The 23,305-nt window shown below is 54.3% G+C and overlaps 9 protein-coding genes across 9 annotated transcripts; 3 read left to right on the top strand and 6 right to left on the bottom strand.

The window, feature by feature from the left end:
* Window positions 1-184: 184 nt before the first annotated feature.
* On the top strand, window positions 185-1,315 carry PFLUO_LOCUS6576 (uncharacterized protein; the record flags this gene model as incomplete). Its single annotated transcript, XM_073784134.1, has 3 exons — window positions 185-196; window positions 256-475; window positions 522-1,315. 3 exons carry the CDS (start codon window positions 185-187, stop codon window positions 1,313-1,315), a joined length of 1,026 nt encoding a protein of 341 aa, XP_073640619.1.
* A 616-nt stretch (window positions 1,316-1,931) lies between these two features.
* PFLUO_LOCUS6575 (uncharacterized protein) lies at window positions 1,932-3,402 on the bottom strand (the record flags this gene model as incomplete). The annotated part of the gene is made up of 2 exons (XM_073784132.1): window positions 1,932-3,278; window positions 3,334-3,402. 2 exons carry the CDS (start codon window positions 3,400-3,402, stop codon window positions 1,932-1,934), a joined length of 1,416 nt encoding a protein of 471 aa, XP_073640618.1.
* A 226-nt stretch (window positions 3,403-3,628) lies between these two features.
* On the bottom strand, window positions 3,629-4,984 carry PFLUO_LOCUS6574 (uncharacterized protein; the record flags this gene model as incomplete). Its single annotated transcript, XM_073784131.1, has 1 exon — window positions 3,629-4,984. The coding sequence occupies one exon, from the start codon at window positions 4,982-4,984 to the stop codon at window positions 3,629-3,631; it is 1,356 nt and encodes a 451-aa protein (XP_073640617.1).
* A 756-nt stretch (window positions 4,985-5,740) lies between these two features.
* PFLUO_LOCUS6573 (mitochondrial escape protein 2) lies at window positions 5,741-8,317 on the bottom strand (the record flags this gene model as incomplete). Its single annotated transcript, XM_073784130.1, has 3 exons — window positions 5,741-6,297; window positions 6,350-8,098; window positions 8,146-8,317. 3 exons carry the CDS (start codon window positions 8,315-8,317, stop codon window positions 5,741-5,743), a joined length of 2,478 nt encoding a protein of 825 aa, XP_073640616.1.
* A 172-nt stretch (window positions 8,318-8,489) lies between these two features.
* Window positions 8,490-9,110, top strand: PFLUO_LOCUS6572 (uncharacterized protein; the record flags this gene model as incomplete). Its single annotated transcript, XM_073784129.1, has 1 exon — window positions 8,490-9,110. The coding sequence occupies one exon, from the start codon at window positions 8,490-8,492 to the stop codon at window positions 9,108-9,110; it is 621 nt and encodes a 206-aa protein (XP_073640615.1).
* A 759-nt stretch (window positions 9,111-9,869) lies between these two features.
* Window positions 9,870-16,408, bottom strand: PFLUO_LOCUS6571 (glutamate synthase [NADH]; the record flags this gene model as incomplete). The annotated part of the gene is made up of 4 exons (XM_073784128.1): window positions 9,870-12,683; window positions 12,747-16,087; window positions 16,145-16,185; window positions 16,236-16,408. The coding sequence occupies 4 exons, from the start codon at window positions 16,406-16,408 to the stop codon at window positions 9,870-9,872; spliced, it is 6,369 nt and encodes a 2,122-aa protein (XP_073640614.1).
* Window positions 16,409-18,868: 2,460 nt separating this feature from the next.
* On the top strand, window positions 18,869-20,076 carry PFLUO_LOCUS6570 (uncharacterized protein; the record flags this gene model as incomplete). The annotated part of the gene is made up of 2 exons (XM_073784127.1): window positions 18,869-18,901; window positions 18,964-20,076. 2 exons carry the CDS (start codon window positions 18,869-18,871, stop codon window positions 20,074-20,076), a joined length of 1,146 nt encoding a protein of 381 aa, XP_073640613.1.
* Window positions 20,077-20,578: 502 nt separating this feature from the next.
* Window positions 20,579-21,272, bottom strand: PFLUO_LOCUS6569 (protein transport protein bet1; the record flags this gene model as incomplete). The annotated part of the gene is made up of 3 exons (XM_073784126.1): window positions 20,579-20,782; window positions 20,846-20,939; window positions 21,001-21,272. 3 exons carry the CDS (start codon window positions 21,270-21,272, stop codon window positions 20,579-20,581), a joined length of 570 nt encoding a protein of 189 aa, XP_073640612.1.
* Window positions 21,273-21,789: 517 nt separating this feature from the next.
* On the bottom strand, window positions 21,790-22,318 carry PFLUO_LOCUS6568 (Histone H2A.Z-specific chaperone CHZ1; the record flags this gene model as incomplete). Its single annotated transcript, XM_073784125.1, has 3 exons — window positions 21,790-22,022; window positions 22,096-22,105; window positions 22,172-22,318. 3 exons carry the CDS (start codon window positions 22,316-22,318, stop codon window positions 21,790-21,792), a joined length of 390 nt encoding a protein of 129 aa, XP_073640611.1.
* Between the last annotated feature and the right edge of the window lie 987 nt (window positions 22,319-23,305).

The following is a 23,305-nucleotide window of genomic DNA, read 5'->3' as shown; positions in this document are numbered from 1 at the left end:
ATGTAGTTTAGTTATATACTAGGAGTTGCTGTATATAGTTGCTGCGATAATACCCGCGCCGCTATTGGCCGCAACGTCATCTCCCAACCCACTACTTGTACTTTCCTGTTTCTTTCGCTTCGCATCGCTTGAACTCACTAGAAGGACATACTTGCATGGCCTGACCACGCCTGTCCTAGGCAGAATGCCGAAACTGGTCTGTCCCCATGCAACAACGAGCACCACTTTCTCCGCCTGCCGCCACCAACTCCCAAGACCGTCGGCCGGCAGACATTCGCGTCCTCGCGGCGTCGCCCGCTCGCGCAACCACGCCAAGGCATCCTGACCGAGCCCTGGCTGCCATCAGCCTCTTCGCCTCCACCGATCACACACTTCACATCAAGTCCAGGGCGCTTGGAACTTGATGGGCTAGACGGGCGGCCACGGAAAGACGACCCCAAGCCACCAGATGAGCGGGTGCTCAAACTCGGGAAAAGTGAGCAAAACATCAAGTAGCATTGAATTGACTGACCCCAATCTAGCCCTGCGCACGCTCTCGCCGCTCCTTCCATCTATCCTGTACAACACGCTTCCTCCTGAGATCCTCGCGCCAGCCATCAACCTCCACCTCTTCCCATCAACACACCAGCATCTCCCCACCGTCAAGGGCCGCACTCTCTACCGCGCAGCGCTGTGGACTGTCCCCGTAGCATGGAGTAGTGTACCACTCGTGGGGAATGTCAAGCTCCAGATTCTGAGCGAGCGGATCGTGCGTGCGGGCACGGTGCTCGACCCGGAGCGACGCGGCGGCCACCAACCCGATTGCGGCGATGAGAGACTTGTCGTGCGATGGCGGACTGAGCCACGCACGGAGAGTAGGCCATTCCACGACAAGGCGCCATTCTCCTCAAATCCGGGGCCGGATGACATAGCCAAATCGCCGACTCGTGGCAGTTCTCCCCAATCCTCGTCTGGCGCCAACAACCATACCCACCACTTATCTAATTCGAAAAATGGCACCAACAAGGGCCTCAGCGTGCTCCTTGGCGGCGACGAGCCGATCTTTAAATTGGCCAAGGAAGAGCAGTTCACCGGCCTTTTTATCTTCTCGTTCGATGAAGAGGGCCGCATCCTCACGCATACGATCGAGCATGCAGACGACGCGAACGGCTGGGACCGCACGGCCAAGTTCGTTACACTAACCGACTGGTTGATTGGAAAGGCGCGCAACTCGCTTGATCCTGCTCCAGATCCGGATCCGGGACTGGCGATGGAGTCTTATCATAACTATTACTGCGGGTTGCGTACGGAGCGGTATCGGACGCGGAGATGCTGATTCTTTCACTCGTGAAGTTAGGCACCTTTTTTTTTTCTGGCGCTTGCTTTTTTGGAATATTCTAGGTTTGTGTTGATATTTTCTTCTTTGCTTCGGGCGTTTTGAAGCTGTGCTCTGGAGCCCACATCTCGCCGCTCTTCCTGACTTGTTCCCATATGTCGTCGCATGTATTATACCCTGTTTTGAGTAGACGAACGCGAACAAATGAACCCATCTCTTTCCGTATTGTGAGCATGCTGTGATCTATAAAATCTAGGGTTGTGATAATCGCACACCCTAGCCCCAGCCACTATGGTCCGCCAAAGCCGTTACAATTGTGGTCGATATGCTCGTGATCGATGCCTCCGAGGTTAAAGGCTGTCGGTCATGCTATATCGCTAAAACCAATGGCACTAAGCATTCTAAAAGCCAGCACCCTTTAGGCTGTTCAAAGCTCTTTTGGTAGTCAAGATGATGTATTCAGACCAGTATGACTCGACTAAGGAACGAGACGACAAACTCGATACGATTGGGAATGAACGGATGGGGGTAATGCTCAGACTATGCTGCTATATTTTTACAATAATCAGGGTATGCGGCCAGCTTCAGGGGTGTGTGATTATCACAGCCCAAAACCTTAAGCCTTTTTCTCGCTCCTCTTTTCTGGAACAGGAGACTTCAACAGAATAAACACTGCACCAGCAACAGCCACCATAGCTGCCCCGCCAGCAGTATAAGCAGCCTGGCGTCCAGCCCACCAGAACAACGAACAAAACACAATCGGTCCAGTCGCACGACCAGCCTGTCCCCAGCCACGCAGCCGGCCCATGACAGCGCCGCGGTCGGCGTCGCGGGCCTCGAAGCTGCCGAGGCTATTGAGACCCGTTACGACCGTGGCAGATGTGACGGCCAACAAGCTACCGGCAGCATAGAGGCCTGCAATTGAGGTAACACGGGCGAGGATGAAGAAGGAGATGGCGCAGGCAACTACTCCAGCACGCACTACCAGAAGTGGCGGGAGGCGGCGCACGGCTGTGCCCTGTAACAGGGAGGCGATTAGGCCCATCAGTGAGAGGAGACGGCCGTTCAGTGCGGCCGGACTGGCGGTGGTTGCTGTGTTGGCGTAGAGGGTGGCTGTTAGGAATGGAAGGGAGAATTCTAGGCCGGAGAAGGGGACTAGGAAGAGGAAGTGCACTGCGTTCAGGAAGGATGGGTTGTTGGTATGTTTGATCGCCCTGGGTTGAGCAGAAGATTTCTCCTTGGGCTTCTTCTCCTGATTTGGGGTTTGGGGCTGAACCTGGGTTCCTGTCTCCGCGGGGGATTTATTGCAATGAAACCACGACACTGGGTCTCCTTCGCGGAGAGTGGTGAATCGAGGATGTGTCTCGGGCAAACACACATAGACAAAGACAAACTCGGCCAGAATCAGCGCCAGAGAGACACCAGCCGCCGTGATGAACGGATTGGCCTCAACGATCTTGACAGACGAGAGCGCCGCGCCGAGAGCAGGGCCGAATGTAAACGCGATGCTAAAGCAAGCACCAACGAGCGCCATAGTCGCGCCGCGGTGCGACTCATCACTGATATCAGCGGCAATGGCATTCGCCAGCTGGACATTCCCCTCGCTCAAACCGCCAACAACACGACTCGCAAGGAAAGTCCGGAAATCAACTGCAGCGACCCAGAGCGTGACGCTACAGATGTTGCCAACCAGCGAGTAGAGAAGAGTGCGTTTACGACCGACGCGGTCTGACAGGTGCCCAATGACGGGGGCGGCGATAGCCTGGAGGAAGGAGAAAAGCGAGCCGAGGGCGCCGCCGAGGAGGACGATGTCATATTGCGAGTCGATGGGGCGCGCGAAGGAGTTCTTGTACGCGTTCAGGTAGTGGAAGATGCGGTTGAGGAAGGAGTCGGGAGATGGGTCTTGGGCGTGGTAGAAGGACAATAACGAAGGGAAGAGCGGGAGGATGAAGGTGAAGGAGATCTGCGGATGGAATGGGTGAGAACAAGAAGGGTAAAGTTGAAGCGAGTCAACTTACCAGGTCCAGGAGCAGTGAGGTCATCAACACCGTCAAGATCTGACGGCGTTGGGCACCAGCGAGAGTCATGGTGGTGATGCTAGTCCCGGGGGTGGTGAAGTGGGAGAAACTAGTGAAAAGGGTAAGAGGAGGACGCGAAGAGGAGTGGCGCGTCGTCCGTCAGGATCTTGGCCTGGTCGGGAATATCTTAGCGATCATCTGTTTAGGGCTAGCCCGATATGGACTTCTATGGATGCAGTAGACAAGAAGCACAAAGGTGGAAATCCTCGGCTCCCCACGCTAATATAGAACGTAATCAGACCCGCAGTTTCAATGTCACCTTCACATCCTTCGCAGGTCGAAAAGCCCCCCAGGTGGGTTTATGCCCTGGAACGGCGAGGCCGTCCCCAGTGGCCGATTCAATCTCCCACATCGACACAATCGCCGCAGTAACAGCCAGTATTTCCTTCTCATTGAAGCTGTTTCCTTTAGACCCGTATAGTCCATCCGCAAATGGCGCAAGTACGCTCTCATTTACTCGTTTGGCTCCAGACTCGGGATCCGTCACGATAAACCGGAGGGGATCGTACTGGTCCGTGTTTGAAAAATACCGAGGGTCGTTGTGGTAGACCCCGTGCGGCACCATTACCCTCTCGCCCTTTCGCATGTGGTAGGAGGCTTCTTCGGCGGACTCGGACAGGGTCAAGTCTGATTCTAGTTTCCTGCCGGAAATGCCCGCTGAGTGCAAACGCACAGCCTCGTAGTAGCATGCTCTCAACATCGGGCATGCTTTGAGGACTTTTTCGAGGTCTAGAGTGAGTTGAGGAGGTGAATCAATTGGAAATCCAGTTTCCCGGCGACTGGGCCGCGTTGCCCTCGTGTGCGTAAACATCTCTGTGCGGATATCTTTGAGGAGCGCAGGATCCGAGGAAATATGGAGGACGGTCCAAAAGATGATCTTCGTCGTGTGCTCTATCGTGTCCCAGTACAGGGACAAGTGTGCTGCACCGCTAGCCCCGGGAGACAGCCCCAGCTTTCGAAATGTTCGCATTCGTTCTTTGACCAATTCGGACACATCGTCCAGATCGCGAAGTTCAATCCCCGGGTCGATCCCATCATCCCATGCAGTGAACGCACGGGAAAAGATCGACATTATATGAACAAGACGATCCCGCGCTGCATAGCCCGCGGAAACACCAGGTGATGGAATCCAGCGGGGAGTGCCCACGAATAGTGTCACGAAGTTGTTGTCGAGGGTCCAAAGGTTTTCTAACAGACCAGGAAAGGACTCCGCAAAGGCTTCGCCCATTAGGATGGAGGTGGTTATGTGGCCCACGAAGCTTCTGATAAGCGCAAAGAGCTTGACCTCGCAGACCGGCTGATCCTGATTGTCGGGGAGTGTTACTTGACTTTCGCGCTCCCAGGGCATCTGGTCAACCACACTGTGGGAGAAGGTGACCAAATCGGGGACATGGCGTTTTACCAAACGGGAAATATTTGTGCTAGCTGCACTGGCAAATGGCTCTCGGTCGATCATATTGGAGACATCATCATGAATCTCCTGGTTCAGATTCAGATTACGGACGAGTCCGCGATTGCCAAAGACGTTCTGCAGTGCCTGGTCGAGGACAGGGGTACTAGATGCGTCCTGTGAAGACAAAACTGTCTTCATCATCGAGGGTGACACCACGACGTCGTGCTTAACACCGCGTAGATAAATGCCAAATACAGGTTCATTCACGGAATCCCTTGGAGGTTGCATTAGCAGCGCAGTCAGAAATCTTGTAGATGGATCACCAACCGAATTCCAGAGAGTAATTTGACATGATCCCATATAAAGGACAGGCCGTGTCCAATCCATGGAGCCCAATAAGGCGCCAGCCTGGCAGTACGCGGCTCTGTTGGATCGTGTTCATGATGCCTGCATTGAAGCCCTGTGATAACCCGGGTTGCAATGCATGAAAAGACTAGAACAGCCAAAAATGTGGACCAAGTCAATTGAGGAAGGCCATTGCGAACGGTTTGTATCAGTCCATGCGGCGAGGCCTCGTACTTCTCCATGCCTGTTTGAGGCAGTGGGGAAACAGGCCACACAAGGGAAAGACAGCTGGAATGAAGGTTCAACGCCTGCACAAGACAAATTGCGCCGGCACTGAAAATCCAATCCAAAAAAAGCGTTGGACTCAATCGGTTTTCGAGAGTGGAAGGGCGAAGGAAAAGCAGCTGCAAAGGATCGCGGTTCCCTAGATTGCTTATCTCATCAGCCACAATCTGGTCTACTCTGACTGAATCCATGTGTTCAACGATGGATTTTTGGTTTAGTTCTAGGATTTCTTCGTGTTTATCGTTCTTATCGGCATTTATTCAACAATTTACAATTGAAGATATCTGGATATATCATGGTACAATATGCATCATCGCCCGTCGTTTATTCCGCACTGTGCAAAGCCTTCTGCAGCACCGCACTCTCGTTCTCATACTTGAGGATCTTTGACTGCGAATCGTATATCTTACGCAGAAGCCATTCAATCCTCGAAGTGAGTTCCCAGGGGTATTTTGGCAGGGTACCAAGCTGCTGCAGCTCTTCCTCGTACTTGTGGATGTTCTTGTTCTCATTCCCGATCAACTGCGTGAGAATCAACAGATCTAGACGGCTTTCCAGTGTCTTGTTCTCGATTAGTCGCTGGAACGCGGCCCGGTAGACGGGCTTCCCTGGCTTGACCCATCGTGGAAATCCCTTGTCCGACCCTACGGAGATGAGCTCCACTTGCTCCAGGGCTCGGAGGGTCGCTTCGCCGTTCTCCTTGAACAGATCAGAAAGAAGAATTTTGTTGTAAAGCAGACACCCATCCTCGGCGTGGGCGAGTAATTTGATGAGATGCCATGCTTGTTCACGAGACCACTGCGGTGCGACGGATTCCGTTCCCAAGATGAAGATTTTCAAGATTTCTGAGGCTGATTGGTCGACAATGCGGTCCACGGCAGCTGCAGAATACCAAGATTAGTCGATAGCAGAAGAATAGATTGGGGATCATACCTTGAGGAGTCTCGCCGGCTTCAATTCGATGGGCCATAAACTCAAGATCTGTCACCCGGCCACCGAGAACTCGAATGCAATCATCCAGGCCACTGAGTGCCTCCTTGTCGTGCTTTGCCGCCGGCGCTTTTCCATCATCGGTCGCGTCCACGTCCAAGTGACTCAACACAAAACGACGGCCAACTTCAGGAGAACAGTCTCCTAACCCGATGGTGTGGAAAACCTGATTTGGAAGAGCTTTGCTCAAGGGTTTTGCGAAGGAGGTGTCCGTGGTCAGGAAGATCACATGGGCAATACTGGCCGTTGTAAGGCCAGCGGCCCATTCGGTCATCTTGTCAAGCACGACGGCGTGTTCCGAATCATAGACAAAATTGTCAATCACGACGACGGGCCTTTTCTCGGGATGAGCTTCGAGGTATTCATCATCAGTGAGGCCAAAGTCTTTGTCATCCTTGCGTCGTCCGGCGAGGGCAACTCGCTTCATTGCCACTGCTGCATTCTGCCAAATCTTGCTGAGCTGAGCATCGAGCGTCTCGGAGAAACCGGCTTTGGTGCCAATCATTCCCTGAGCAGCAAGATCGACGAAACTGCTGATACTGTTCATCCACGAGAAGATGGGTCGGTAGCCGACCTGAGCAGCTGCTCGGGAGATTTTGGCTGTGTCGCCTCTCGCATCTTGGATCTGTTTGCAGTCGATAACCACTTTGTAGCTGTGATCTTTCAACGCCTGATCCAGAACCAACTCCCGTTTCCCCGAGCCACGGGGGCCGTGGATGACAATAAAAGTCTCCGCAGTCTCTGTCAACCAGGCTTGCACCTGGGATATGTCATTCTGGCGGTCTTCCCAAATCGCTGCCAAACCACGAGGGTCGGCCCTCCTGTGCCCGAAGTAGGCCATGTTGGCTTTGCTGGCTTGCTTGCGAATCCACTGGATCACCTGGTTTTCTGATGTCTGAAGAGTGGACTTGATCTTCATTTCGATGAAAAATGTGCGGATAGGATCAAAGATGATCACGGTAATTGCAGCGACCAATGCCGCCATGGCTGGAATGACGATTCTCGGATGATTCAAGAGCCAGTCCTTAATCACGGAGAGCTTGATCTTGCGCTCGTAGTTGATCTTGAACTTGGTTCCAGCTTTGCCCCCGCCATTCTCTTCACCGGCGATAAATCCATGCATGCAATTCCGTGCCATAACCGAGAATCGGGGGCGGTTGAACCCCAAGATCGCATACCTCGGCTCGATTTTGGAATCAGAAGGCTGTGGGTGTATGTCGATGATCTTCCCATATGGACGAAAGAGGCTGTACAACGCCTCCTGGGTCAGCTCCACTGCCGAAGTCTCCGGTGTAGCTGGCAAGAATTCCACCTTCAGGGTCTGGCTGGGGATCCGGTAAAGGTCTTCGATCCACGGCTTGCCCCGTACAACGTCCACGTCGGCTCTTTGGAATGGATTGAACCATGGCTTAATGGGATGCTTCGCCATGTGTTCCTTTATCGCAGATTGGACATCTTCATCGTTGACGTTTGGGCTGCGCACATACTTTACGAATGCGCCGCCTTCTTTATACCTTGGGACAACCTCTTTGATTTTAAGGTCCAAGCCCCGGGGTAATGCGCGCTCAACTATGCGCTGTGGATCAGATGCAGCCAGGTCAGGTTGGTTGATTCGCTTCAGCAGTCCTTCAAACGGCTGGATATGGCTGAGCGGGCCCCGCAGGAACCATTGCAGCCGATGCGGGAAAATATCTATTGCGGGTCAGACGAAGAAACAAAATTGACAATCTAAGGCATACTGTTCACATAGAGAATTCCCTCATTCTCCCCGACTTTGATGTGGCCCGATTGGATGGAGGAGATGCAACGAATCCCGACTGCAGGACATCGCCGTGCCGAGTAGACGCTGGCACTAGGGCGCAACATCTGAGCCCTAGCAGCAGGTGCACGCACGAAAGGAACCGGTCTCATCATTGCAGTGCATACATTATGGTCAGGAGAAAGTTGGAAAATGTTAAATTGCAACAGTTGGACTTGGAAGTAAATGACGTCGGGCAGTCACGGGGTTGCGGTACCTTGAGTACATAAGCAAGTCATGCAGTGATCGGATCGCAGCGAAAAACTTCCTCGCAACAACACAACAATGGGCTGGTGGTGGCGATCGAGTCCCCAGCAGGACAATGTTCCTGCTGCTTCGCCTGTGCCTCCTCAGGCTCCCCCGAAGAAATTGACCCCGGACGAACAAGCTGAACTGGAATTCAGTCAAATCCTGGCCGACCTCCGACAAGAAGATGCGGCATTGTCCAAGTCAAAGTCGCCACAACCACCATCTACAGGACCAGATGGTGCCTCCGATACTGGCGCAGTCGCCGCCGCCCTCCAATCACCAACCTCGTCCATTGCCCCCGAATCCCTTTACGCCGACACCATGTCCTGTCGCGACGCCTTCGACTACGCCTTTTTCTGCCAGTCCTTCGGCGGCCAGTTTGTCAATGTCTATCGATACGGCGAACTACGATCGTGCAGCGAGCATTGGGATAATTTCTGGATGTGCATGAGAACCCGACAATGGCCCGCTGACCAGAAGAAAGCTGCCATCCGAGACCACAACCGGAAAAAGGCCATCAAGTACAAGACAGGTCCCAGCAGTGAAGATGTCTGGGATGTGCGGCAGGAGCCAGCGCCAAAACCTTTCCAAGGAGACTATATAGCGCTAGAGCGGGAGATGAAAGCGGAAGAAGAGGCACAACAACAGGCGCTTTGATATCCTTTTTCTTTTCTATGATCTATTTCTCTGCCTGGTGCAGGTTATTGTACGATATTCTGTTCAATGAATCCATTCATCTCTCTTTCTATTTCTCTCCTGTTAAACCCTTTGAACACGGAAGATGCCAATGAAATCTGTACAATGAACACATTCAGTGACAAAGAATCCGCCGATATATCTGGATAGACACTGAAGATGGAAGAGCACCTTATGAACACGCTCTCGGAAGAAAACTCTTTTGCTCAGGTGAGGAGAGAATGCTCGTGCCGAAAGAGAATCTTGCTCTCTGCCATCTTGAAAACCAGAGAGCTGGGACCAAGTAGGAGAGAGACATGACTTTGCTTGCTGGCTTGTTATTCGAGTAGAGGAATATAGAGAAGAGACCTAGTACAATTCTAGTATATGCACAAATGAAGATAAGAAAATGCAATTCAGGAGAGCACGTAGAAGAAAAAAAGGCTATGTACAGCACATGAGATATCACTAAACGGTGGCAGACTCTAAACACCTTGCACACTTCAAACGCTGCTGTCAGAGAAACAAAGGAAAGAAACAAAGCAAAGAGAACAAGAAATAATCAACGACTTCACGATCGGTGAAGATGGAGAACTGTAAAAGACCAAACAATTTGGGGGTATTTCCCGCGTAGGATCACAAACTTTTCCTTCTGTGAAAAAACTCAGTATATCATCATCTATCATGCCCATCATGGTCATAACATAGCCCTCTTCTCCCTATTCATGGCTAGTTCATCATTTAGGCTGGGACGGAAGCCTGGGCGGGCTGGGGAACAGCGTCCATGGCAGGGCGGCGGACGATGCCACCGGTGACAGGCAGTTGGGAGCTGATGCCGCTGAGGAAAGCATCCACTTCTCGCGCACATTGGCGGCCTTCGTTGATACCCCAGACAATCAGAGACTGTCCACGTCGGCAGTCACCCGCCGCATAGACACCCGGGATGTTGGTCGAGTAGTGGCCAGGAGGAGTCTTGACGTTCTTGCGAGGGTCACGCTCAATCTCCTCGCCGAGGAGACGGTCTTCAGGTCCCAAGAAGCCCATCGAGAGAAGGACCAGGTCGGCAGGGAAGAACTGCTCGCTGCCCTCTGCGGTCTTCATGTCCCAGCCACCAGTGGAGCTCTTGGTCCACTCGACGCGAACGGTGTTGATACCCTTGACGCGGCCGCTGCCATCGTCCGTGAACTCGGTCGACATGACACAGTATTCACGCGGATCCTTGCCCATGTGAGTCTTGACTTCGGAGTGGCCATAGTCGACACGGTAGATGCGAGGCCACTGAGGCCACGGGTTGTCACCGGCACGCTCTGGGGGCGGCTGGGGCAGCAGCTCGAAGTTGGTGACGGACTTGGCACCGTGACGGACCGAGGTACCAATACAGTCGTTGCCGGTATCACCACCACCAATGACAACAACGTGTTTGTCCTTGGCGGAGATGTAGGCGTTGTCAGCGAGGTTGGAGTCCAGCAGGGACTTGGTGTTCTGGTGCAGGAACTGCATGGCGAAGTGCACGCCGTCCAGCTCACGGCCAGGAACCTTGAGGTCACGAGCGACAGTGGCACCGGTGGCGATGATGACCGAGTCGTGGGTGGCACGGAGGGACTGGAGGGAGACCTCGTTGTCGGGACCAACAGCAGCGTTCGTCACGAGCTTGACGCCCTCGGCAGCCATGAGGTCGACACGGCGCTGGACGACCTTCTTGTCGAGCTTCATGTTGGGGATACCATACATGAGCAGACCACCAATGCGGTCGGCACGCTCGTAGACAGTCACGGTGTGACCAGCCTTGTTGAGCTGATCAGCAGCAGCCAGTCCAGCAGGGCCAGAGCCAATGACGGCGACAGTCTTGCCAGAGCGGGTCTTGGGAGGACGGGGAACCATCCAGCCCATTTCCCAGCCGCGGTCGATGATGGCGCATTCGATCGACTTGATGCCGACGGGGTCCTCGTTGATGCCCAGAACACAGGCACCCTCGCAAGGAGCGGGGCAGACACGACCAGTAAACTCAGGGAAGTTGTTGGTCATCAGCAGACGGTTAAGGGCATCCTGCCACTGGTCCCGGAAGACAAGCTCATTCCACTTGGGGATGATGTTGGAGATAGGGCAACCAGTGTCAGACTGGCAGAAAGGAACACCACAGTCCATGCAACGAGCAGACTGGTACTTAAGCTCATCCTCACTGAGACGGTTGGACAGCTCCCCCCAGTCACGGGTGCGAGTGGTTGGGTTGCGGTACTTCTCGCTGCGGCGGCCGTACTTCATGAAGCCGCGGGTTTTGTCCAGGATTAGAGCAGAGCGCTTCTTCTCTTTCTTAGAGTCGCTGATGCTGTCCTCAATGTCTAGAAGGTCGGCCTTCTTGGCCTCAGACTCGGCGCTTTCGGTGGCGACGGGGGTGCTGGGGAGCTTGGGGAGAGTGAACTCTGCCTTCTTCGCAGCCTCCGCCTTAGCGGCCTCTTCGGCCATGACGCGCTTGTAGTCGGTCGGCAGGACCTTGACGAAGTGAGGGAGGGCACGGGTGAAGTCAAGAAGGATACGGGCCGCCATCTCAGATCCGGTGTAGTGGTGGTGGTCCTCAATCAGACCACGAACAAAAGCGACCTCAGCCGGTTCCTCGATACCAGAAACTTCAACCATCTCCAGGTTGACCTTGGAGTGGAAGTCCTGGTTCACGTCCAGCACATAGGCGATACCGCCAGACATACCAGCAGCAAAATTGCGGCCAGTAGAGCCGAGAACGAGGACGCGACCACCAGTCATGTACTCACATCCATGGTCACCAACTCCCTCCACGACGGCAGTGGCGCCGGAGTTGCGGACAGCAAACCGCTCAGCAGCGAGACCACGGAAGTAGCAAGTACCGCGGGTAGCACCGTACAGACAAGTATTACCAATGATAACGTTCTCCTCGGCCTTGAAGGCGGCACCGCGAGGCGGGTAGACAATGAGACGACCACCCGAAAGACCCTTACCAACATAGTCGTTGGCATCACCCTCGAGCTCCAGGGTGATACCGGGGGCAAGGAAGGAACCGAAGGATTGGCCAGCAGAGCCCTTGATGTTGGCATGGATGGTATCCTGCGGCAGGCCGGCGTCGCCATAGCGTCGGCTAACTTGGTAGGAGAGCGTTGCACCAAGTCCACGGTCAGTGTTGACGATGTCACACTCAATGCGGCAAGGCAGGCCCTTCTCCAAGGCCAACTCGGACTCGGCAATCAGCTTGTTGTCAAGACGGACGTGGAGGCGGTGATCCTGCTTGCGGACGTTGTACGTAGCAACGCCAGGACGCAGCGAGTGAGCCGGAGTCAAAATCAGTGACAGATCCACGCGCTCCTGCTTCTGGTTCCGGATGTCGTCACGGATGCGAAGCAACTCCGCACGACCGACCATCTCGTTGATAGTGCGCACACCCAGCTTGGCCATGATAGCACGCATCTCGTTGGCGACATAGTAGAAGAAATTAATCACGTGTTCAGGTGAGCCCTCGAACTTCTTGCGTAGCTCTGGGTCCTGAGTCGCGATACCGACCGGGCAAGTGTTCAGATGGCACTTCCTCATCTGGAGGGACACTGTTAGCGTAGCACTTCAAAGAGTGGATAGAAAAGGTGCAAAGCAGCTTACCATAATACAACCCATTGCAATCAAAGGGGTCGTTGCGAAGCCGAATTCCTCGGCTCCAAGGAGACAGGCGACGGCGAGGTCCCGGCCGGTACGAATTTGACCGTCGGTCTGGACGACAACACGGCCACGGAGGTCGTTCAGAACGAGAGTCTGGTGAGTCTCGGCAAGACCCAGCTCCCAAGGAAGACCGGCATACTTGATACCCGTCCAGCGCGACGCACCAGTACCACCATCATGACCAGAGATCAGGATGTGGTCAGCCTTGGCCTTGGCGACACCGGAAGCGACGATACCGACGCCAACTTCGGACACGAGCTTGACGGATACACGAGCGCGGGGGTTGGAGCACTTGAGATCGTAGATGAGCTGCTTCAGATCTTCAATCGAGTAGATGTCGTGGTGCGGAGGCGGGGAGATGAGACCGACACCGGGAGTAGAGTAACGAGTGCGGGCAATAGGGCCAACGACCTTATGGCCTGGCAGTTCACCACCCTCACCAGGCTTGGCACCCTGGGCCATCTTGATCTGCAGTTCATCGGCATCCGCGAGATAGTTGGAGGTCACACCAAACCGGCCAGAGGCAATCTGCTTGATGGCGGACCGCATGGTGTCGCCATTTTCCATGCGCCTGCTGCGCTCCGGGTCCTCGCCACCTTCACCGGTGTTGGACTTGCCACCGAGACGGTTCATGGCAACAGCCAGGGTCGAGTGAGACTCCATGGAGATGGATCCGTAGGACATGGCACCGGTGACAAAGCGACGAACAATCTCGGTCCAGGGCTCAACCTGGTCGATTGGGATAGGGGTGCGCTGATCGAAATCAAAGTCGAGCATACCGCGCAGGGTGCAGTTCTTGATCTGCTCGTGCTCTGCACGGGCGTAGGCCTCGTAGGACTTGTCGTTCTTGGTGCGAACGGCATCCTGTATGTTGGCAATGCTGACAGGGTCGTTGATGTGCGACTCTCCGCCATCACGCCAGTGGTACTCGCCAGACTCGGGAAGACCGGGAACTTCAACGATCTCACGGGAGGGATATCCGCGCTCGTGGAAGGCAAAAGCATCCTGAGCAATCAGATCGAAGGTGATACCACGAATGCGGCTCGCGGTCCCAGCGAAGCAGCGGTCAATAACGCTGTCATCGATACCGAGGGCTTCGAAGATCTGGGCACCCTTGTAGGACTGGAGGGTGGAGATACCCATCTTACTCATGACCTTGAGAATGCCACCATCGCATGAAGCCTTGTAGTTCTCAATGACCTTGTCGTCGCTGAGGTCCTTGCGGATCAGGTTCTCGCGGTTCATCTTGAGAATGCACTCCAGAGCCAGGTAAGGGTTGATGCCGTCCGCACCATAGCCGAGCAGGACGCAGTGGTGGTGCACCTCACGAGCCTCGGCGGTCTCAACGACCAGAGCGGCAAGCGATCGCCACTTGTTGCGAACCAGGTGGTGGTGCACCAGACCGGTAGCCAGCAGAGCAGAGACGGGGACACGCTCCGCGCTGGTAGCACGGTCCGAGAGAATAATCATCTTGTCACCGTTCTGGATGGCCTCGGTCGTCGCATCGCAAATTGCGTCCAGGGCTTCGAGGTAACCAGCAGTGCCCTTCTTCTTCTCAAAGGTGATATCGACGATCCGGACAGTCCAGTCCTGGTGGGCCTTGTTGATATTCTTCAGGGCATTGAACTCCGGGATGGTCAAGATGGGGGACTTCAAGAGCAGACGGTGGCACTGAGAAGCGTCCATCTCCAGCAGGTTGCCCTGAGGGCCAACGTAACACTCAAGGGACATAACCACAGCTTCACGAATGGGATCAATGGGCGGGTTGGTAACCTGCGCAAAGAGCTGACGGAAGTACTCGTAGAGCAGGCGAGGCTGTTGAGCAATGCAGGCCAGAGGGGCATCATTACCCATGGAGCCGAGGGCTTCCTTCGAGTCGGCAGCCATGGGCCCGAGGAGCAGGCTGACCTGCTCAAATGAGTACCCAAAGGCCTGGAGGCGAGGGTCATTCTGAATGGTTTTGTCATCCAGAGTGAAGGACAGGTCCACCTTCTGATCCAGCAGCTTCTGGTTGATTGCGGGCAGCTTCAGGAGCTCCTTGTCCAGCCAGCTGGCAAAGTCCTGTCGGTGGGCGACGGTCTGTTTCAGTTCGGAGTCGTCAATGATGCGCCCGGCCAAGGTGTCGACCAGCAGCATTTTTCCAGGCTGCAGACGACCCTTTTGAACCACACGCTCGGGGTCGATGTCAATAGCGCCGACCTCCGAGGCACAAACAATGCGGTCGTCATCCATGACGTAGAAACGGCACGGACGCAGACCATTGCGGTCCAGGTTGGCACCGCAGTAGCGTCCGTCGGAGAAGGTGAAAAGCGCCGGGCCATCCCAAGGCTCCATCTGGCAAGCAGCCCACTCATAGAACGCGGACTTGGCCGGGTCCATGGCCGGGTTGTCCTGCCAGGCCTCGGGAATCATGATCATGACAGCCTCGGGCAGCGAAAGAACGCCGTTGATCATCAGCAGTTCCAAAACGTTATCGAAAGCCGCCGAGTCGGAACCACCATCCTCAACGACGGGATACAGCAGGTCCAGCTCATCACCGAACACTTCGGACTGCAGGACACCCTCCCGCGCGCGCATCCAGTTCTTGTTTCCTCGCAGCGTGTTGATCTCACCGTTGTGAGCTGCCCACCGCAGGGGCTGGGCGCGGTCCCAGGAGGGAAAGGTGTTGGTGGAGAAACGGGAATGGACGAGCGCAAAGTGGCCCTCGTAGTCGACATTGACCAGGTCATGGTAGTATTGGTACACCTGGACCGGAGACAGCTGGCCCTTGTAGATAATGTTGCGGTTGCTGAGCGAGCACAGGTAGAACCAGTTGCCTAGGCCAATGACATGAGTTGCACGCTTCCGCAGCACGTACAATTGGATCTCAAAGGTTCTCTCATCGAACTTCTCTGGGTCCGTGATTTCGGGCTTGTTGCCCTCGCCGTAGGCCGACTTCAACACGACAAACGGCTGCATAATAATAGGCTCGCGGGACAGGGCCGCAGGGCCCAGAATGGTGGAGTCGCGGGGAACCTCCCGCCAGCCCAGCACACGGAGGCCCAGGGATGAGGCCAGCTCCTCGAAGCTAGCTATGGATTGCTTGAGAGCCTCCTCATCCGGCTTGAAGAACAGGTTGCCGACGGCATACTGACCCAGCGGGGGCAGGTCCAGGCCTACCTCACGGGCAAAATTCTTGATGAAGAACTTGTGCGGGATGCTGGTCATCACACCAGCACCGTCACCGTCGCGCGCGTCCGAGCCAACGGCTCCACGGTGGGTCATGTTGCACAGCAGATTGCGGGCTGGTTGCGAATTGGTCAGTGAATCGGTCTTCCATCATCAGGCTCACTATCACTCACCATCGCTGACAATCTTGTGGCTGGCCTTGCCTTTGATGTGACTACCAGTAGGTCAGTGGCTGGTCAATTGTGCCTTCCCAGGTCCACTCACGCTGCAAAGCCTACACCGCAGGCATCCTTCTCATACTCTGGGTCATACAGACCCTGCCGCTCGGGCAGAGTACCCGCCCAGCCATAGCCTTTCTTTGGCTGGTATTCCGAATACTCCTGGGGAGTCTGGTCGTCTAGTTCTTTGCCATAGATTTCTTCCAAGTTAAGACCCATTCTTCCGCCGGTGGCAGAGAGAACGGACAGGCAGGGTGGAGGGGTGATCGCCGTAGGGCGGGAATTCGATCGGGAGCGATAGGGAGAACGTCACTGGCGGGTCGCAGCGCAGGGTGAGGGAGGGACGGTCAAGGTGTGATCCCAGCGTCTGCGTAAGAATAGTTTTGCGGGTGAAGAGGAAGCGGAAGGGAAGAAAGGAAGAAGAGGAAGAAGAAGTAGGAGGGGCAGAAAAAAAAAGAGCAGCGATTACGGCAGGCTAGTCCGGGGATTGCACGCTTTCTCCGAGCACTCACTACCTGCAAATTGCCTATTGTACTGTAAAAGCAGAAATGGGAAAATTACAACGGGACAGGAAATTGTGGGGAGGTGTTGCTCGTGGCAAATACATGGGTTTGGCGACAGCAGTGATGCTGCTCCCCCTCCTTCCTGGGAATCATCCATCCGAATCGTCATGTCGCTCTCACAGCTCCCACCAGCCAGCTTCGTTCTCCCTTCCCGCAGCTCGAACAAGATTCCCAAGTACCAGGGATGAAGCCCGGGTCCGCATCGACGAAAACAGACAGGTATGCTGAGCCCCCCAATCATCGAGTAATGACAATCGTTATGATTACGGCGCTCCGTCGAGATAAGCATCGGGCGGCCAATGGGAGTTCCTGCGTTACAACCACGATTAGCTTTGCAACGACAAAAAGATCCTCGGTGGGTCGCGTAATCCTGTCAGTATGGTACCCATCGGTACAGCAGGAAAGAGTCGCGGGGCAATCTCCATTAGTTGTTCGTGGCAGTGACTCGGGAGTTTTTGGAACTCACGGACTAGGGGAGGTCGGTCGCAGTCCAACGCTCTTCTCACATGCTTGCTGGCCCGACTGGCCGGAGGAAGCACTGATCCGGCAACAGGGATTGACTGTCCGGGTTCTCAACCATCCGGTCGAGCTACCAGGGAGGCACCTACATACAGTAGATAGATGTGGACAATACCAAAGTAGCGGCTCCTCTCGCATCAAATCACACTGCCGACATCACCCAATAATGTCCTTACTCGACCGATGATTCAATACAAGAAACCCCATGGCGATCGGCCACCCGCTCGTACATCACGTATGGTCACGGAATGTCTCATACCATACGCCGAAGTCGGGGCTCTTCTGCCGCCCGCAGGCATGCCCGCCCTGCTTGCGGATTGGCCCCAGGGATTTCCCCAGCTCATTCCTTGAGGTCATCACAACTGCTTATCACCGTGCTGGTTGACCCCGGGATTCGTCGTCGCTGGGCTTGGTAACTCGGTTATTTTGAATGGCCGTCTGTTCTCTCCAGTCCGGAGCGGCGTCGTCCGGGAGCTACTACTACATGTGAAGGGAATCCATCATAGTTCATCCTCGCCTTCTGCCGTGTCCGGAGGGGATCATTATTCGCCAAGTGTTTCGCGGACGATCTGTCTGCCCGTGAGGACAAGATTCAAATGATGATTCGACGGGACATAGTCCCATCTTGCCACTTGCCGCTGAAGAGTGAAATCAACACCTGGCTCATCACTAGAACAACAGTCAGAGAACCGATTCCATAGTATATAAATCACATGACCTGGCTCCGATTCCTCCCGATTCCTCTTGTCCGCTTTGGGTTCACCGGGGTGCTGGCTGGTCGACAGGCAACCGTCGGGGGATGTCGGAGACCCGACTCTCTTCGGCCGAGTACCGGTGCTAAGCTTGGCAGTACATCGTCTCAACAGCCACTGCTTCTTTCGGCGCGCGGGTTGGGTCCAAAAATACAGCCCACTCGCAGAGGTGGCTTGCAGCTGTCCCTGCGTCTAGCTGGACGTAGTATTCCGACACCGCTGTGGCTTGTCCCGCCGTCCATGTTCTTATTAAGGATACCCAAGGTAGGATTCAAACTAGTTGATTCACTCCATATCTACCGAACCGCGGTGCATGGCCCTAGTCCTGGAAGCGTTACTCAAGGGGATTTACTTAACTGCATATGAATTGCTGTTAATTGGTTGAGGGTCTGGCTGTTTGCTCCATCGTGATAATATATACATGTACGTGTTAGGAGCTTTGAAATATTATACTTATCCCCTACCAAAAAGAAGCTAACTACGTGATCCCAAGGGTTCTTTACTATAAATATTGTCATTGTTCATCTTCAATGATGACCCAATTCATTCACACGCGGGACCGCCTAATCCCTGCTGAGGTAGAATCACGGGGGTGGGGTTCTTGGCCCATAGTATCGATGGGCGAAGTAGTACAGAATAGGCCCAGACAATTCTTTATAATAGGTACATGTCGGGGTCGAGTGCAACCGTGGGCAGTCCAACGGGGACTACTATGCAGTTTAGTCCTTTGCGGCTGATCCACCGCCTAAGCAAGCGCCCGAGCTTATCGATCGTCAACAAACACTCCCACATCAACCATCGACCAACCCTGTCCACAGCGCCAAATACAGCTTGCGCTACAGACGATGCTCTCCCTCCCCTTCATCACCCCACACGGCGTAAGTTTCATTGCAGCCTCAACGACTTTGGGCAGAAAATTAGCTAAACTAATACTCCGCAGTCCCACGAGCTTTGGGTTGGGTCCTCTCAACCATACCGTTCTTCCTCACCACACATCGGCCCGGGTGACCAAGTACCCAGCCATCTCTCCCGCCGCAATGCTCAGACCAACACCGCCCACCACCGCGGCTTCATGCCCTCTCGCGGAGCAAACACCCTCTCCACACTGGTGATTGAAGAACGCACCTTGCGCGCGCGGAAACAAAACATTGCTAGTTTCGGGTACTCCTGGATTCGACCGGCAGGATGTGCGAAGACGATGCTTGGTATGAAAGAGGCAGAAGCAGAGCGTGAAGAGGCACTTGCTGCGGCAGAGGCCGAAATGGCGGCTCAGGGCGAGGGAATGGTAGATGACGAGACGGGGATTCTGCGTCCGGAAGGCGAAGAGGGAGTAGAAGAAGAAGAAGAAGGACAAGGCATGGAGCGCGATTTGGATGATGAGATCCCCGATGCGGATGCCGATGCGGAGGGGCTTATTGAGGAAGGAGAGGAAGGGCTTGAGGAGGAGAATATTCCCGATGAAGAAGGGTATATGGAGCGAGATTTGGATGATGATATTCCCGAAGGATATCCTGATGATGATTACGGCGAAGAAGGCTTCTACGATGTCGAAGAGGAGGACGTGGACTTTGATAACCAGCCCGATCTAGACGCCGAGATCCCTTCTGCTGCTGCCGACGAGGAACTGAGCGGAGAAGAAGAGGAAAGCATGATTCGCGACCTGGATGATGAGATCCCGGACGCTGCGGAAGATGGGGTTGCACAGGGAGAGGAATGGCAGCACACGGATACCGAGGACGAGCTAGACGACGACGATGATGAGGGAGACGAGTCAAGTATTGTCCGCGATCGATTCGCAGAGAACTTCCGCACCAGCACGCCCAACACCCACGGCGGCCTCCCTCCGCCGCCAGTCCGACGAGACCGTGAGACAGACGCACAGCGCCGGTTCTTGCAACGCTGGAGTGGGGGAGGCGATGCGCTTGATTCCAGCAGCATGCTCTTTGACGACGATGATCTCCGTGCCTCAATCACAAGTCAAGGCAGCCGTCGAAGCGGGTTTGGTCGACGGTTACCGCGACGGGTAGGAGGACCCAGGGACAGCCTTAGTTGAATGGGAGTATGTATTTTGCATCGCGTATGGAGTTTTGATGGCGATGGGCAGCATTCACGATACACACGTCGGTTTTTATTGTTGCTTCAATTGATATTGTCAATGGCATTGCCTTGCATCTCAGCCTTATCCAATCGTGCAATCGCATGACGGGATCTCCTTAAGCCTCGGGACGGTCCAATGCCGTTGCATCTATTGCATTCCGTAGTGACTGCTCTATATACAGCTCGTCCTGGGCTCGTCCTTGTACATCTCTGAAACGAGCAAGCCCCAAAGCAATCCGCAATGGAAAGAAAAGCGCCGAGGGTCAAACAAAAGAATACGACAGACACGGAGACAGCCTCGATATAATACATCCCCCCAAAACGCCGTAGCCGGAGAAAACCATGCGGGTACTAGTAAAAAAAGGTGGAAGGAACGCCCTGAGGTTTGGCAAAACTTGCCAAAAGCAAGAACAAGAACGGGGAATGATTAATCTGGTGTTTCCAAGGCCCTGACGGCCTCAGCTGATCCACACATAGAAGAACAGCAGGAACACCGCGCAGAAGAAACCTAGCCACACCCGCCAGCCGACGCCGGTACTCTCGGCCATGCGCAGCATGCGGGTCATGTTTCCGCGGATTCGTACACGCGTATTATCGAAGGAGCCTTCGAGGTTTGTGAGGTGGGCCGTGTCGCGGATTTCGTCGCCGATGGCGAGTGTGATCTGGCAAGCTAGAATAAGTAACCAACCTTCCAAAAAAAAAAAAAACAACAGGGGCATACTCACATCTTTCAGCATCTTGACCTTGGCCGAGATGCCCTCCACCTCAGCATCATTCTGCGATTCAAGTGATGAAAGGACGGCATCGGAGTAGTGGCCCCTGCAGGGGAGAGAGAGTCAGCGACATGCCAAAAGGAGGAGCACGGCGGACAAGAACATACTTCTTGTCAGGCGTGGCACTTCTATATGGCCCAGCGGAAGCACTGCCATTCGTGTACCCGTCTCCTGCGGGACTGGAGTAGCCTCCGTAACCGTATCCGCTTGGAGCGGGTGATTTACTCGCGGGACGGGAGTCGCCACCACCGTACGAGTCGAAGAGGGAGGAGGATGCGCGGGGATCGCGCTGCCGAGGGAATCTGGGTTGTGGCAAGTACTTGATTAGCTTTGGTCTGTAAATACCGTCGGATGAGGGCGAACTATACCGTGACGCCATGGTGGCCGTTGCAAATTGTGGCAGGAGTGGAGATGTCTAGGCTGGAGAGAAAGAGGTTGAAAAGAAACTGATCAGCCGTGGGCGAGAGACATGGTGCTGTCCTGACAGTCGAGGCAAGTAGTTGTCGGAGACAAAAACACCAGGTGGCCGTGGCGGTCGGCTTGACACGTGATGTCTTGCTCGAGTATATACACCGCAGTAAAGAATATACAAAGAGAACCGTGGAGAAAACACGTCAAATGATATGAGATCATGTTGTGGTTTGTCGATCAGCTCAATACATAAACAAATTGTGGACGAGGCTACGCCTTTCTAGAGTCTACATTGGCCAAAGTGCTCGAGACTGCATCAATGCATTTTGTTTTTGTCTCCGATCCACCATGAATCGAAGAGAGAGAGAGAGGCGAAAAAAAAAAGAAAAGAAAACCGCTCCAAGCCATGGCGCCAGTTCATCAGTTGAAAGCAATCCCCTTCATCTCCATGTCATGTCGCCTGGAAGTTTTTGAGGGAGGCTGATTTAGTCCCGCATCTGGTCATCGTTGTCGTGGTCTCGGTTGTTGACGTTGTTGTTGTTATCAGCAGCCTCATAGTCATCGTCATCATCATCATCGTCCATCTCGTCGCCCTCGTTCTTGGACTTCTCGGCGGCCTCAGCGAAGTCGATGGCCTTGCCGCGCGTGCGTCGGCCGCCAGTGATGATGTTGGAGGCAGAAATGGGCTCGAGATTGTCCGTGCCGTCCTCTTCGTCATCTATCGCCAGGCATGATTAGTATGAGTTACCAGTTCGCGTTGCCCGCAGCAACGACAGTAGAGCAGGGCGTACCGTTGTCACCCTAGAACGAGCAATGGGTTAGTCAGTCATTGGCAATCCCTTGGGGACTCAGGACAGGCAGACTCACAATCTCGTTCTCGCTCTCATCAGAGCTCTCCTCCTCGTCCATGCTCATCTCGTGCGTCGGGTCCTGGGCCTTGCTCTTGCCCTTGTCCACGAAGGCAGCATCGGGGGCATTAGCGGAAGGGTCCATGCTCATGTCGTGGTCGCCCATTGTGGATGGATGTAGAAGTGTGGTGGTTGAAGAAAGAGAGAGAAGGGGTGATTGATTGGTAGTGAAGGAGGAAGAGGAGAAGGGAGGAAGGAGCTGAACGAAAGAAGGAAATGGAGGTGAGCAAGAGACGATCAAAACAACAGGCAAGGGACCCGATCTCGTGACCTGATTGGCTGCGCTCCCGCCCGTGACCAAGCTTGCCCCGACGAGTTATTCTGGTATGGATGGATGGATGTTCATTGTGGGAGACAGAAATAAGCAATGGAACAACTACGTTGGGTCCTATTATTTTGTATTCATTGTTGTCGAGAAAATCCACTCGATTGGGTGAGAGGGGAATCGTCTCAATTCATACCCATCCGGAGTATAATAGGAGTCCATTCATTTCAGAGACTCCATAGTTAGGTAACCCGACATTCTCGTACCTAGAAGACCATCATAAGCATCATCCGCATTATCCATATTGTTGTAGTAACGAGTGGAGGTCATGCGATCATCATGACGGTCGCCCTTCGTCGGACCACACATGCGATCATCCCACTCGATTACATCATGCAACAACTTGCCCCGCCAAAAAAAAAAGGACTCACAGAGAAGAACCAGCGTCAAATTATTCTACCCGCGAGTCGTAATAGAGGGCAATTGGCGTAGAAAATGGTCGTCTCCACTGGGTCCCTCGCCAATGGTCCACTCACTTCTCGAAGGGGCGAGGTGGCTCTGTTGCTGGGGCAAGGAAGGTAATGGAATCGCAGAGAACCCGGTGGAAGCTACCCTGCTAGAAGCTTCTGAGCACCTCACCGCTCCCTATATAGGCGGTTTTTTCGCCCACATTCTCCTTCTTCTTCTTCTTTCACTTACTTCCTCACTTAACTCTCCTTCTATCCTTCCCACACACTCTTCCTCCTCCCTGTAACACTACCCACCTGTCTACGAATTTCCTTTCCATCCCTCTCTCTCTCCACGACTCTCCCCATCACATCCCTCCAT

This window comes from Penicillium psychrofluorescens (genome assembly GCF_964197705.1).
Source record: "Penicillium psychrofluorescens genome assembly, chromosome: 4".
In the NCBI taxonomy this organism is placed as follows: Eukaryota; Fungi; Ascomycota; class Eurotiomycetes; order Eurotiales; family Aspergillaceae; genus Penicillium; species Penicillium psychrofluorescens.
This window is presented reverse-complemented; position numbering and strand designations above follow the sequence as displayed.